This window comes from Mercurialis annua, linkage group LG3, assembly GCF_937616625.2.
Source record: "Mercurialis annua linkage group LG3, ddMerAnnu1.2, whole genome shotgun sequence".
NCBI lineage: Eukaryota > Viridiplantae > Streptophyta > Magnoliopsida > Malpighiales > Euphorbiaceae > Mercurialis > Mercurialis annua.
In genome coordinates, this window is record NC_065572.1 from 152,507 (window position 1) to 168,491 (window position 15,985).

General features: G+C 33.2%; 2 protein-coding genes across 6 annotated transcripts; both read left to right on the plus strand.

Annotated features, from left to right (window-relative positions):
• Position 1: 1 nt before the first annotated feature.
• Positions 2–1,614, plus strand: LOC126673055 (NADH dehydrogenase [ubiquinone] 1 alpha subcomplex subunit 2). The gene is made up of 3 exons (XM_050367013.2): positions 2–141; positions 213–319; positions 1,273–1,614. Exons 1-3 carry the CDS (start codon positions 56–58, stop codon positions 1,374–1,376), a joined length of 297 nt encoding a protein of 98 aa, XP_050222970.1. The 5' UTR covers positions 2–55; the 3' UTR covers positions 1,377–1,614.
• Positions 1,615–4,729: 3,115 nt separating this feature from the next.
• Positions 4,730–11,043, plus strand: LOC126673346 (histone-lysine N-methyltransferase ASHR2). Of its 5 annotated transcripts, XR_007639286.2 has the most exons (3): positions 4,730–6,083; positions 7,711–7,755; positions 8,323–8,598. XR_007639286.2 is itself a non-coding variant. In XM_050367453.2 (2 exons), the coding sequence occupies exon 1, from the start codon at positions 4,926–4,928 to the stop codon at positions 6,057–6,059; it is 1,134 nt and encodes a 377-aa protein (XP_050223410.1). In that variant the 5' UTR covers positions 4,730–4,925; the 3' UTR covers positions 6,060–6,083; positions 10,646–11,043. The 5 variants fall into 5 exon arrangements, 4 of the variants coding, with proteins under 4 accessions (XP_050223410.1, XP_050223411.1, XP_050223409.1 ...); XM_050367453.2 differs by lacking the exons at positions 7,711–7,755; positions 8,323–8,598 and adding an exon at positions 10,646–11,043; XM_050367454.2 differs by lacking the exons at positions 7,711–7,755; positions 8,323–8,598 and adding an exon at positions 10,521–10,625.
• The last annotated feature ends 4,942 nt before the right edge of the window (positions 11,044–15,985 follow it).

Consider the following 15,985-nt stretch of genomic DNA (forward strand, 5'->3'; position numbering starts at 1 on the left):
AAAATAAAAGGAGCGTATAGCCAGCCAGCGGGGGAGAACGACGGAAGAATCAAGAATGGCATGGAGAGGACAAGTTTGTGGATATCTTAAAGAGCTTCGGATTCTGCTCTGCCAATCTTCACCGTCAAGTTCATCTGCTAGGTTATCTATTTTTCCTTTTTAATTTATTATGATCATCTACTATCATTTTATTAATCTTCACGCTGACACAGAGCATTCGTGGAGAACAATTACAAGGATCTCAAGTCTCTCAACCCTAAACTCCCCATCCTAATCCGTGAATGCAGCAACATCCAGCCTCAGCTATGGGCCAGATATGGTATTTCTTTTCCCTTCAATTTTTACCTAATTCAGTTTTGTTTTTCATTTTTTGTTCCAACTCAAACTAAAATTCCATGTTGATTGAGTTTTTATTTTCATCATGCTCTAGTATGTGTGCAATTTATTCCTCTGTTTGGTTGCTTATGCATATGGTATTAAGTTTCATAATTATAATGCCGCCGTCCAGTGAGATTGAAAATTATAATGCTTTCTAAATAATTTGATCCAAGTGTTCACGCAATAAATCATCCCAATTCACAAGTTCTTGGATGCAGTTTGTTTTAGTTTGACGTAATTATGATCGTTTTAGGAATGATGCACCCATATTTTTAACTACGCCATCTAGTTTAGATGCCATATCCATTATTAATCATTTGCAACTTTTCGACAACTAAAAACTGTAGTATGTTCCAGAGATATGATAAGCCCTTAAACCTATAAACTAGAGTCTTGATCACGAGGGCCAAGTCGAGTTTGCAGGGCTAACTTAGCTAGCTGTGGGTATGAGGAAAGCCTGTGAAATCCTATTGCTGTACAACATTGCTGGTGTAATTACGGAGGGTAACTATAAAGATGTCCTGGAATTAGCAGCAGAGAAAAGCCAGCCGGACAACTCTATTGGTACTCTAGTCATGGACTTGGACCAATTAGAAAGTAGAATAAGGAAATGTGAGTCGCGGTTTGGTAGAGAGAATTACAGCTCACAGATTGGTTGCATTTCATCTATCTTTGACAAGGAAAAAATGCTAGAAAAGTAGGAGCCAAGCTTATAAGTCACAAAATATGTTTGTTGGAAATTTTCTTTAATTTTGCATCTCGACATTTTTGAAACTATTTCTACGTTATTTTTCTATTTTTAGAAAAGTTTATAAAATATTTTGAAATGTTCATTTTTTTTAATATCATTATTATTGTGTTTTTACATCTTCTTTGTGTGAATTATATATGCAGATATGGGTGTTGAGAGGGGCATTCGGTTGGAAGGTTTATCTGAGGCACAGATCTCCAAGGCCCTCGAAGACCTTGTCAAAGCGGGAGCAGCGCTTAAAGCTTGAATTCAAATATTTTTGTTGCTCAAATTTATGGAATCCAATGAAATAATTTAACATTTGAGGTATGTAGAGAGATCTTCTTATCAAGTCTTCCCTATGTTTTTGCAACTTTTATTTTCCTCTTCATATTGTTGAGGTTTTCGTGCTCAGTGTTATCTTCGTATTGTCCCTTGTATTTTGCTGCGACCAGCATGACCTTCAACACATTGTTTGAGTGTCTCAAAATATGTGTTCAATTCTACACAGTGATTCTAGTGTGCAGTCCTATATGATGATTGTTAGACGCCCAGTTTTCAATACATAACACTTGATTGTTGTGCTACACAGTAAATTTTTTTGATTTAATTGACTAACATTTATACAAAAATTATATTTTTCTATAACTTTGTAGCACAACAAATTCACATAATATTTGGATCGTTAAATTATTTTACAGATTTATTATAATTAGTTAATATAAATTTTGATACATATTTAAACTCAGGAGAGGGTCGAGGAGGGTCGGCCGATCTTCCTCGTCGGAGAAATTTTTTTAGAAAATAGAGATGCTATGAACGGTTTTTTCTAGGGAAAAGGGTCATTTATGCCCCTAAGGTTTGTTTACAGGATCAAGTGAGCCCCTAACGTCCGAAAAGGTTCAATTGTGCCCCTAACGTCTTAAAAGGTGAACAAGCAAGCCCCTATTTTAACTTATAAATGAGACGTTGGGGGCCTAATTGTCAAAACCGGAGGGCCTACTTGTTCAATTTTTAACACGTTAGGGGCATATTTGAACCTTTCCGGACATTAAGGGCTTACTTGATCCTCGAGTCAAACGTTAAGGGCATATATGACCCTTTTCCCTTTTTTCTATAATACCTCCCCCTACAAGTGCTAGGGGCAGTTTTTTCTTGTAGGGACAGTTTTAAGTGCTAATTACCACATTTAAACCTTATTTTTTGTCATTTGATTATTCTAAATAGCAGAACGTGAAAATTTTAACTATTCTAAATTGGAGTCCTGCTTTCGCCCCTATTTAGACTAATAAGTTGATAGATTAAATTATCTTTTATTTACGTCAATTAAGTTTTTATATTTAATTGACTAACATTTACATATAAAAATTTAAATTTCTTTCTATAAAAACATTCCAAAAAAAACCTTTTTCATGCCAAAAATTCAACATAATTTTTGTATCAAAACCTTAAATCACAAGATATTTGAATGAATTATTTTTATCAGAATTATACGTAATAATTAATATGTTATTTAAATTTTTTTTAAAGAATGAATATTTAAAACTTTTTTTAGAAAAATGAAAATTTCATCAATAGAAAAATACAAATTTTATTAATAGAAAAATAAAAATACAACTTAATCAAATATGGAATAAATCAATACATTCAAGAGATACAATAATAGAACATCAGTAAAATAACAGAAAATTTTATCTAATTTCTTCAATCGCGTCGACGGAGTTCTTTGAATATGCAACTTGGCAATCCGTCTGCTCCACTCGAAGGTTATTTTAAACCATAAATCGACTCTTTGGTCTTTGAATAAGTCTGATTGAGAGAGTATTACTGATAGCACTTCAAATCTACGTTCCGTATCCATCAAGAAAATAGCAAAATTACCTCCCTTTAATTGCGGCTAGGGTTTCTGAAAAAAAAAAAGAGAGTCTAGAGAGATGAGAGAGTTTAATGGAACACCAGATGAAACAAAAAAATATTTGAACTTTTTTTAGTACAAGAAAAGAAGCATAACCTGAACAAAATTAACTAATCGCTACAGAACGACTATAAACTACTCTATTCACGTCGTGAACAAGCCAAGGAATTAAAGAGATCGGAGGATTGCCATGTCTTCTTACTCCTAACTGATGGTCATCGGAAATGGAAGCTAAATGATCCGCTGCGAAATTCGCCTCTCGATAGACATGCTTAATTGAAACTATCCAATCTCTTCTCAACAAAGCTTGAATAGCTAAAATCACGTTCGAATACTGCCCTGCCATTTCATTCCCGTTTATTTTGTCAACGACAGTTAAATTATCCACTTCCAAATTCTTTCTTTCACCAAGATCCCAACCCAATTCTAAACCATGCAACACTCCTCTTAGCTCGGCACCAAGAATAGACCCTATGCCAAGATTAGCACTGAAACTACCAAGCCACCTGCCATTGCCATCCCTAGCGAGATCCCCTGCTGTAGTCATTTTTGATGAACGATTCAAAGCGTCATCTGTGTTTATCTTGATCCAATTCAACCCAGGACAAAGCCAACCCATTTGAATAGTTTGCTTCATCAAGTTCTTCCCCTGCTTACCAAACAGCCCACTCAAATCTTTAGCTTTCACAATTTGACTAACATGTTTCTCTATTCTAAGTCGAATTTGAGCTGTTGAATCATTCTTTTTTGCAAAAATGCTTTCGTTCCTCCATATCCACAAATACCAAATAGCCACTCCAAAGAACAAAGTCCATTCTTTGTAATTACCAAAACTAATATTGCCAGATATGTTTCCCAAGAACCAATCATTGAAATTTAAAGATGCAATCAGTTGGGTTCATTACATTTTTCCAAAACAAATTTGCAAAAGCACAACCGTGCAGAATATGCTCAATAGACTCCTCATCTGCCAAACACCTCGAACAAGTGGACTCACCAGAAATATGACGACGAACTCTTTCCACATTAGTAAGCAGCCGATTATGAAGAATCAACCACAAAAAAAAAAAAGATCCTTTCAGGACCTATCCAACTCCAAATAACTTTCCAATTTCCTGATACATCATTCCATCCTTGATCCGCAACTTCACAATAAGCTGACTTAGTTGTGAAATTTCCAGATTGAGAAGCACCCTAGTAAATAAAGTCGACTCCGTTATCTGAATTAGAAGGAATAGAATTCGCTATTCTCATAACCCACTCCTCTGGTAAATAATGAGTTAAAGCATCCAAATTCCAATTACCATCACCATCAGTATAGCCTATCCAGTTCATCATCAGGTACTGGATTAGACACAACCTGCAGTAAAGGAGTCTTATCCCCTAACCAAGCAAATTATAAAGAATATTTGAACTTTAATTTTGGTTTGTTTTGTAAAACTTTTTACTTTATCTTTAATATATTTTCTGGTTTTTAGAAGCGTGATGCAAACGCTAAGAGGGTGTCAACCTAGTTGAGATGCTCGGGTGCGTTTCCTGATTTCTGAAATCCAAGCTTTTACTCAAAAAAAAAAAAAATTGAAAAAGTCAGAAAAGCGGAAAACAAAAGTTAGGGAATAAATCATTTAATTTTTAAACAAACAAAAGAGACTAAAGTATACTATAAAATGATATATGTTGGGGGTGCTAGAGTAGTTTGCTCTAAAAATAATCGTCGGATTCCAATACGGGTCGCAAGCCTGCGATCGTGACCTTTCCAAATGGAGAAACATGTATTCCAGTTTCCTTTTGACGGCCTGTCGTTTAATAATTTTATGACTGCCGTTTGCGCATAGGTTTTGTCGTTTCAATTTGGTTTGAATGTATAGTAGAATAGAAGCATGAGTTGGGAATGGAGAAGAGATGATGGGAAGTGAAAAGAAAAGCGCGTTGAAGATTGAAGAGATAGAAGGGAGAGGGAGAGGTGCGGTGACCTGTGCGGCGGTGAGGGGCGGAGATGTGGTGCTAAGGGATTCCCCGATCCTCCTTTACTCTGCTTTTCCGCTCTCACTGTCAAATAATGGTAATTATTGCGATAATTGCTTTAGAAAGTTGCAACCACTCGTATCTTGTCCCTCTTGCTCTCTCCACCATTTCTGTAGCCCTAATTGTCTATCGGCGTCCTCCCACACTCCCTGGGTGTGCCAAGCATTCACCCGCCTCCACCATCACCTGCACCCTCTCGAGCGCCAAGTCCAAGCCCGTTTCCTCATCGCAGCCTACAATCTAGCCATCGTCTCCCCTGCCAAGTTGCAGACTTTATTATCTCTTCAAGGCCAACCCTCGGCGGAGGATGTTGCAGATGCCCAGTCCCTTCATTCCCTCATCTCCTCCCTCTGCCCTCCTCCAACTCCAATCGACGGATTCTCCTTTCAACTTACTGCCGCATTACTTGCCAAGGACAAGCTCAACGCTTTCGGCTTGATGGAACCTTATGACCAAATCAACCCCTCCGGCCACAGATCAGTTCGAGCCTACGGCATCTACCCCAGGGCCTCTTTTTTCAATCACGACTGCCTCCCAAACGCTTGCAGATTTGATTACGTCGACGCTCAGAATAGCACCGACTTGATTATCCGGATGATCCATGATGTCCCTCAAGGTAGAGAGATCTGCCTCAGCTATTTTCCTGTCAATCTCAGCTATCGCGCCCGTCAAAACAGATTGCTCCAGGACTATGGCTTTACCTGCAGCTGCGATCGCTGCAAGGTTGAAGCTAATTGGTCTGATCAAGAAGAGGCCGACCCCGATGATGATGATGATGATGATAATGACGAGGCAATGGATGAGGACCCTGATGATGAGGATGGTACAATGACGGCGGAGGCAGAGGCAGAGGCCGACGCCTCTGACTTTCCTCATGCATATTTCTTTGTGAAATACCTGTGTGATGGGAACAATTGCGGGGGTACTTTAGCTCCTCTTCCGCACTCGAATGCTAATTCTGATCTCTTGGAATGTAATGTCTGTGGTAGCATCAAGGCTGATGAATGTTGATGCGCACTTCACTCCATGTCTACGGTATGTTTTTTCTTTGTTATGTCACTGGACTAGTCAATTAAGTTAAATGTTGAGCTCTAACTAAGTTGAGTCTTTGAAGACAAATTGTCATACATTTCTGTTTTTTGGTAATGTGAACACTAGGAAAAAGATCTACGGTAGAATTCCATGTGCTAATTCACCAATTAGTGACTGTAATTTGCTGTTTTTTGGTAGGACTTTAATGCTTTAATTAGTATTTATGAAGAAATTAGCTGGTCAAACAAAATTCTGTATGCATTAAGGTCATGAGCCAGATACTCTCAGTCTCATTGCCCAATAGAAAACATATATATATATATAGATTCATCTAAATGAGTATGATAAATTTTGCAACTTCTGTTGTGACGTCAATTTGTTGAATGAAATATAAGGCAATATGGATCAACTAATAGAATGATTGCATTATCATTTTATGTTTTAGCATGGATGAGTAGCAATAATAATACATTATTTTATAATAAAAGAAAAACGACCGTTTGCGGAAAGAATTAAATTTATGATCTTAACAAAAGCGTTTTTTATTCTATTTGAGCTATTTTTCATTGCTAATAACAATACAAATAGTAATAATATTTGATAATATATTAGGGGCGGATCGACTTTAAAAATTATAAATATGACTGAACTTAACAAAATACCAAACTCAACTTTAAAAGCGCAACAGAGATTGAAGGCCCAGAGATCTACAATAGAGAATTCTTATCTCCGAAATACATTAAGCTATATCGGTTCAACAAACCTAGGAAGAAAGAGGCAACTATCACAAAGGGTCGATATAGAAGCTAAAGTAGTATCCCGGATAATAAAAGAGGAGGCCTCAGCCGAAATTATGTTACATTACTTAAAGGTAAGTTATACATTCCATGTAGGCAAAAAAAGTATAGAAAAATTCTCTGACATTAAAGCGGCGTGTTCTCATATTACTTGCACTTAACACTAACCGCAACAAGGCGACAACCCAGCTTATAATCTCTTTCCATCTTCTTGAAGAAGAAAGGTTCAACGGTAAAAAGACCATCTATATAACACCCTATAGATAACACCTTATAGAAAGGTTCAACAGTAAAAGATATAAATCACAAAACACGATCACAATCACATATGCACAATAATACACATATCTAATACTAAATTCACCTTAATTTTGCTAATATGAGGAATTTTTATATGATTTATGCATAAACATCATCGTAGGTACAAATCTACCTTTCTAGGTTAAACATATGCCTTTCACTAAATATTGTGTAAAATTCAATATAAACCTAAGAACATGCAAAGCTGAACCTCAAAATTCCTTTAGGGATTCAAGAATTCAAATTTTCTCTCTTTTGTTACAACATTTATCAAGTCATAAGTTACATAAGGTTATTTTACCTAATCTTAACACATCAATAATTTTAAAGATATAATTGATATTAGACTTAATACATCGTTTGACCTCTAAATTTGTATCCAGATATCTATCTGACGCCTTGTCTTCCTGTTTAACTTATTTGATACCTCAACTTATAAATTTTACTACTTGACTTTTGATATTGTCATTGTTATAATTGTTTAACCCCTCCTTATCTATGCGGGACAAACGTTTGATAACAAACAAAAACAGGTGCGTGAGAGCTTTGAACTTAAACTGATGTGTCTTATAGTTAAGGTACATATTGACCCTTGAATTTATACTTTTTACTCATCTGACTCCCAACTTTGAGTTTTACCTCTTTGACATCCCAATTTTAAATTTTTATATAATGTTTTTATGAAAATTAAAAAAAATTAACTCTACTTTATATAATTAGTGAACTTTTAATTTTTTAATTTTTTTTAAAATTTTAAGAAAATAATTTGTTTACCTTTTCAATTTTTTTTTTAAAAGAATGAAAAATAAATTACAATATAAAATATAAAGTATAAATTACAAAAATTGAAAAATTATAGAATTAAAAACTTAACTTTTTTATTTTATATATGAAAAATAAAATCTAAAAATAAAATCAATTGTAGAAATAAAAACACTTAATATATAATTCTTAAACTACAAACTGAAATGGGTTTCAATTTTTTTCCTTAAAAAATCTGCCTTTGATTTTATTGTTTTTATAAGTTTTTTCTTTGGTAAAAAATATAAGTTTTGTATTTTTTTAAGTTTTTTTTTACTCTTTTATCCATTGTACCTCTAAATTTTCAGTGTGATCCATTTGACCCCTGTTTTTTTTTAATTTAGTGATGTGTTTAGTTAGGTGGCAGCCCCGTCAGCATTTTCTTGCCTCATCAGCGCATTTGTACCTGACTCTATTTTTCAGAGGTTAACCAGACAAAATCTACAAATTGAAATGTTAAATATGTTAAACTAAAAATGATGGGTTAATTGGGTAAATGGGAGCAATTGTTCAGAGATGTAATGATGTATCAAGTTTTGATATTTTGTATTAACTTGATAACTCAAAGGATAAGTTAAGGAAAACAAAATGGACATTAAGCCCTTACTGAGTTCTTTTAATTCACCTATAGTCCTTAATTTTTCAATTGTTTTGATTAAACTAGTTAAATTAACTTATTATCAAACCTTCATCTCAATTGAGTCCTAATCATTCTTAAATAATCATTGGACCATTAAATAGACTTTATCATATTGGTGAATGATCATGAATATTTAAAGAATGCAGAATATAAGGATAGAGTACGATTGCGACATTAGTACTCCTTCTATGTTCCAATTTTCAATCAATATTGTACCCATCATGGCGTCATTATATGGGCCTTTGACATGTTTGAAATCTTCGGCCTCAAAGGTTACCGCCGGTAGCGATTCCCTAATATTGAGGATCTCCCTTCGTTATCTTTTCCGGGTGTAGGAGTTGCTGGAACCTTCGCCAGTGTACATGTGGATCATTTCCATTATCTTCCTGGGCCTTTCCTCTTTTTTTTTTTTTATCTAACTTAGGTTTATTATCCCTGTCTTTTCTCCCCTCGATGCTCGCTTTCCACGCCACAATTTTTTTGAGTTTACCTGATCCAATAGTTCTTTCAATCTCCATCTTGAGATCTCGACATTCTTCTATATCATGCACATGCTCATCATGAGATTTTTAAAATCTCTTTATATCTCATTTGGATGTTTTCATCTTGGTAGGCTAGTTGATTTTTTTTTTGACATTTTCTTTTATCCATATTAGATATCAGTCTTGTTTGCATCGAGAGGTGTGTGATTTCTCTCGTCTGCTCTCATGTCATATTTAATATATGGTTGAACCTCAGGTTGTCTTCTTGTTGGTGGCTCCTCTTTTCGTTTTTGGACTTCTGCTTCTCTTTTTGCTACTCTTGCTTTGCTTCTTTGGCCATCAACTATTTGCCTCGGCTAGCCCTTCGCCCTTCATCTAACTTGAAATACTTTTGGGCGATGCCCGTAAAATTTGAGAAAGTTGTTGGTTTGTTTATCACTAACTTATCAATTAGCTTGCTGAATCTCGTGCCTTCTCTAAGGGTTTCAGTGGCCATGTTTTAAGATTGTCAATTTTCATGGCATTTTTGTTAAATCTCTCCATATAACTTCGGAGGGTTTCTCCCTCTTTTTACAAACTCTAAGAATACTCGGCATAGTCTTAGACAATATATTAGTCAAGTACTTTTTCAAAAACTCGTTTGAGAGAAAAATATAATTTTTAATAGGCCGAGATTTTAACTTGTTGAACCATCTTTGCGCTATGCTCGTAAGCGTTGTTGGAAATACTCGAGACATGACAACATTAGTCACTTTAAGTAGTCCTATCGTCGCTTAGGATCTTGAGACGTGGTCTCTAGGGTCAACTCACTGTTGAATGTTGGTAGGGTCATCGATTTTCATATTAATAGAGATTTTCTCCTCCATGATTTATGCAAATAGGGTTGAAAGCTTTAGCTTTAGGTCATTAAGATCCCGCTCTTTTGCCTTGAATTTTTTCAGTGTAAGAAATTTTCTCCTCAAGATCCTTCTCAACTACATAAGCAGTTTTACTCATTGGGGGAGACTCAAAGGGTTTCCCCTCTTCTTTCTCATTTTCTTTTGCAATTTATGTTTTGCCTAGAAAGTCTCGTATAGTTAGATTTGGCCGGAGGTACCATGTCCGTTATTTTGCTTCTTTCGCGGGTTTCTTCTTTATCAACTTGCTCGCCACTCATGGTTTAAGCATTGTTTACCTAATTCATCGGCGTTGTTTGTTCGTTCCTTTACTCAACAGCATTTTCTCTATATGGTGTTTCCATGTTTCGCCGATGGCGATTCTAGGGTGGAGTCACGTACTTTATCCTCTGGACATTGATGTGCTCCTCATGAGCTTTAGTAGCGTCTTTGGCTTCTTGAGCCATCTAGTTCAGATTTGTTTGAAATTGCTTTATCATCTCTATCATAGCTTGATGATAGATTTTTTGAAAAATCATTTTCAGAGTTGGTTTTCCAGATCCGTCCAATAGTGGGAAGACGGTTGGATTTGTTACACTAACCTACTCAGTACGATATTTATGGGTTGCATTATTATTTCATGGATTGTTACCTGAGCTGCAATTTTCAGGCGTAGTCCCTGTCATAGTTGAGGCCCTTACGCCGGTGGCTACCGCTAGTGATGGAATAAGACTGATATCCTTGGGATCCACCGGCAGCTTGTTTTTCGGATCAGACCTGTCAAAGTTAATGTTCCAATAAAGTTTGTTTGGTTCGTAGAAAGCTTCCCCAGTTCAAAGTTGTATGAGCTTTTCCACAGACATCGTCGATTGATGAAGTTTGCCTTCTTGGCGGGTTAACTTGCAAAACAAATGTTAGACTCTTGATCGGACGATGGTTGTACAATGAGCATTTTAATTCTTAAGCTAGTAATTGATTGTTGATGATAGCTTGTAAAGTAATTGATAATAATATGTTGTGATAGGCAATTACCTTATGCTCCTTTTATAGTAGTATGGTGTGAGCATATACCTAGTAATGTTCAATTAGGATTATGATTTCTATACCGTAGTTGATATAATCCAAGTAGGATTCTTTAGATATCCTGCAGATGGTTCAAGTTTTATAAATGATTTAAAATTTTCTATATTATTGTAGAGTTGAATTCAAACAAAGAATATGTGTTTAGATGAGATAAGATCGCATTTGATTTATGTTGATTATTCAAAATGATGCTTTTTTAAATTTTATGGAAATCGGTCTTGATTGGTGAATCCTAAAAGGTTCGCCTTTAACATGTAGATCTTTAAGGCTTCAATTATTTATCTAATTGTGAAGTTGATATTTTATGACATAATTCAGATACATGGACTCAATATTTGGACCGATAAATTTAGCTTCCATCAGTTTTGAATAATGGATCCAAAAGAGGTGCAATAGTTTTTGGAATAAAGGATAAAAAAATACCGCCTAAACTTGGCACATAATATTAAGAAAGTTCAAGGTCATAAAAAGTAGGGACCTAAGCACGAAGCAAAATATCCTCTAAGAAGGAAAAAGGCATTAGCCAATCCCAGGAACAGAGCGTGGCTCATTATTTCGATGAATCATTTCTTTGGACAGAAGAAGATTATGTAAACACAAATCCCAATAGTTGCGAAAATGGATCATAAATATCCAAATAGAGTGAGATATCTTACCCCACGTACTATACAAAAACCGGATCAATTCATCCATTCATTCACTGGAACCCGTTCCATTTCAACCGTCAACCGCCGCACATTCACCGAAAATCGCCGTAGAAAAAATTTCAAAAAAAAAATCCGAAGGATTTCTTTTTTGACAAAACGGAGGAGGAAGAAGTTTTGGTTTTTTTTCTTGGCCTAATTACTTAAAAACACCCCACGTTGTAATTTTTTTTCGTTTATACCCCGACCTAGGAAAATTTTCAATTGTACCCTATTTTGGGTTTTTCGTTTTCAACTCTACCCCAACTAAGGATACAATTGATAATTTAAATAATTTAAGGATAAAAACATCAATAACAATTAAATAGAAGGATTTTACCATATTTTTTCTTATTTGGAAAAATACAAATAAGTCCTTCAACTTTAAAAAAGTTTAAATAAGTCCACATAATTAATTGTTTTTAAAAATTTATTAAAAAAATTAAATTATTAAAAAAACTTTTCGATATACCACCATACTTCTCCGATCCGTCACTAAATTTAAACAAAAAAATTAATTTTTATTTTATTTTCCGCCCGAATTCGCCGGAGCCGCCGCCATCCCCCTTCCGAAAAAGGAGCTCCTCCTTCATGTTCCTCCATGGAAGGAGGAACACTGTTCCTCCAAAATGGAGGAACAGATTGCGCTGTTCCTCCAAAATGGAGGAACAGATAGTTGTTCCTCCATTTTGGAGGAACAGCGTTGTTCCTCCAAAATGGAGGAACAGCAATCTGTTCCTCCATTTTGGAGGAACACATATCTGTTCCTCCAAAATGATGTGTTTCTCCATTTTGGAGGAACACCCGGCTTCTCTTTCTGTGGAAGGAGCACGGCGGCTTTGTCGGGATTTTTTAATCTTTTTATAATTAGTTGATTTTTTTAAAAGAGATGGTGTTTTTATAAAATTAATAACATTTATGTTTAATTAGAATATAGGTTAAAAATGAAGGACTGTTTTAATTTTTTTGTTAGATGAAAAAAGATTAATTTGGTGTTTCAGGGTAGAGTTGAAAACGAAAAATCCAAAATAGGATACAATTGAAAATTTTCCTAGATCGGGGTATAAACGAAAACAAATTACAACGTGGTGTGTTTTTAAGTAATTAAGCTTTTTTTCTTCATTGTTCATAGTTTTTGTATGAATGACACCCTTCCACTTGTAATCTATGTGAACCAAAGAAAATGGGAATCAAAGTGTTATGTTTACAAGGAATTTATTCCGCAAAAGTAGCACCCTGACCCGCACTATCAAATCTCTATCCCAACTCTTTGTATTTTACATTTAAAATAAAATAAAAAATTTATTATCCTGATTTTCACTCACTGCTAGTAAAGCGTAAGTTTCAAAACCCAAGATTATTGATTCTCTCATTTTTACAAATTTTAATATCTAAAGAATCGTCTACTCTGATCTTGTTGTTGCTCTCTTGATTTTCTTTCGAGTATAACAAAACATACATTTAAACAAATTATTTTAAATGATAAAAATAACTTTATATAAATATATTAAAAAATTACTAATATGTTAACAAATACTATTCCTACTCTATTAATTAAAATAAAAAACAATAATATTTTTTATTAAAACAATTCATTGAATAATTATTTTTAACTAAAAAAACAAAAAAATGACATCTAAAAGAAGACAAAAAAAACTTCTTATAAATTTTAAGTTTAAAGATCGGAATTGAATACATTGTGATAATGAATTTCTAAATAATACGAACATCTCATTTGGTGTTTTTTATATAGAAAACATATAAGAAATTTAGCATTTCAAACATAAAATTTTATTTTTATTAGAAAAGAATTAAAAATAACATCGTTTAGTTGTCTATGTCCAAAATGTCTGGTTTTTTATGTGTATGTATTCATGCTACCTAGCATTATTGTAATAGTTTTAATGAATACTTTTATTTTAACTAGTTTCGCATTACGTGCTATGCACGTGGCTCGTAACGTAACTCGTCAATGAACATATTAGTAAATTTATTATAATTATATCAATTTTTTATTTATAATTAATATTAAATTAGTTAAAAAAAATTGTAAAAGTAAATATAATATATTCGGTTATTAAATTTTTTTTCCATACTGAATTTATTCTTCTTTTGGTTTTATAATAACCATAATTAAATAATTAACTTAATTTTATTAATAATAACTGTAAAAATAATAAGATAAGAGAAATACAGTATTTTAATTTTGTAATTCAATCAAACTAAAAGATAGGTATTCCTACTAATTTGGAGATAATTTAGTTATTTTTTGCATACTAAAAACTAAATTGGAGATAATTTAGCTATCTATTCAAATTATGATTTTAATTATAATAGTGATTAATTAAATAACTAATTAGTTAATAACTATAAAACCTTTATTTATTAGTAAACTTAAAAGGATTATTCAGTAAATTTGTCTATCCCCCTCATCCGTATTTTTATATATAGTATAGATTAAAACAGAGATGAAAATTAAAACTTTTTTTGTCTATAGTAATAATTAGATTGAATAAGTAATGTAGACTTTTATAGGCCTAAATCTAATTATTTTGAATATCTTATATCTACTCTATCGTTTTGGAAGCAATAAAAAGCATGGGAAATTTTTATCTAGATCTGATTCATGATTTTTTCATACACTTATTTAATGAGGTGTTAGAAAATCAAATACAATTTTCTCTTTCTTTTTATTATTTTCTCTTTCTTCTCATTTCTCTTTCGAGAAAAATTGATAACTACCCCACAATAGCAACTTTAATCTCAATAAGACGAGGCTAAGTTTTAAAATTGAAAATTACGGTCTCCACTTTTGTTATAGCAAAACTAACCTTTCATAATTAAAATAATACAGTGATTATCAAAAGGTAACAACTAATTGAAGATTCTTTCCAAAATTCTCTCCAATTCACATTTAAAGCATATCTTTCCAAATTCAGTCAAATTCCTCTCAAATTGAATTTCCACCGCAAGAAAATACAGAGAATTCTAATTATCGAAGAAAGAAGACGATCATCGTAGCGCAAAAGATTCTTCAAGCTCGGATGAATTCAATTGCTATTAGGTGATCTCAAAAACTAAAGAATCTAGAGAAATCGGTGAATCAAAGTCACGCAAATCTCCCAAAGATTATCAAATCAAAATCGGGTAATAATTTTGCTCTTAATTTTATTTTCAAATTCAATTTGGAAAAAAAGATTTGATCTTTAATATTTATCACTGCAATTGGATTATATTTTTGGAATGATGAACACTATTTAAATGATAACACTGTTAAATAGCCTAGTTTATTTTCAGTTTTAAGAAATTGTATTGTTTAATATAAATTTTTATTCAAACAGGTCCGTTTAATCTTATTAACTGATTTTAATTGTAGGAATGACAACATTGAAAATACTTACTACAACGGAGCATGTGATTCAACTACTCGAATTACAAAATCAAGGTAATGCTTGTCAAAGAAGATATAAATTTTGAACAATTAAGCAGGATGATATTTAGTATACTGAAAGATACTAGTTGGAATACCAAATTAGAAATTAGATATCAATTGAGACCTAATCAGTAGCCGTTGGATGTCGAGGATAATGAAAGCGTACAATGCAACCAATGTGGACAGCAGGGACATAATAAAAAGACTCGTCGCGGTCTACCAAAATAGTAATAGATCTTATATAATTCAAATTTTTTGGTCTGAGTAGTATGTTTTTTTATTTAATTTCTTTGTGATCTGAAAAGGTTGTCTAATTTGATAGTTGTGGATGATAGTGGCTGTTAGTGGTGGTTTAATTTTGATGTTGCACACTTGGTGTTTGAAGAAATGCTTATGAATATTTGTATTGTTTCGAATGTTAGTTAACCAATGGTTAATCTTGGGTAAACCATTGGTTAACTTATAATAAATTTTATTTTAAATATATCGTTAATAGATCTGTTATAAATCATTGTTCCAGTTTGTTTTGTATTATACTATTGATCATCACTTGGTAGACCATTAATAGCATGTTCAAAAATGTTTACAGTTGTTATTTTACTTCTTTTTTTTTGACAATTAAAGATAAATAAAAAATAAATTTAGCAATAAATTAAGTGTGTTTGTTATTGAAGAAAATTAGTATGAGATGGGTGTTTCTATTTTTAAACTATATATATACTCTATTAATGAGATAAAATTCAAACACTTCATTATGCCAAACAATAACCAACCATGTACTAAAAACATTGTGAATTAATTAACACACAAT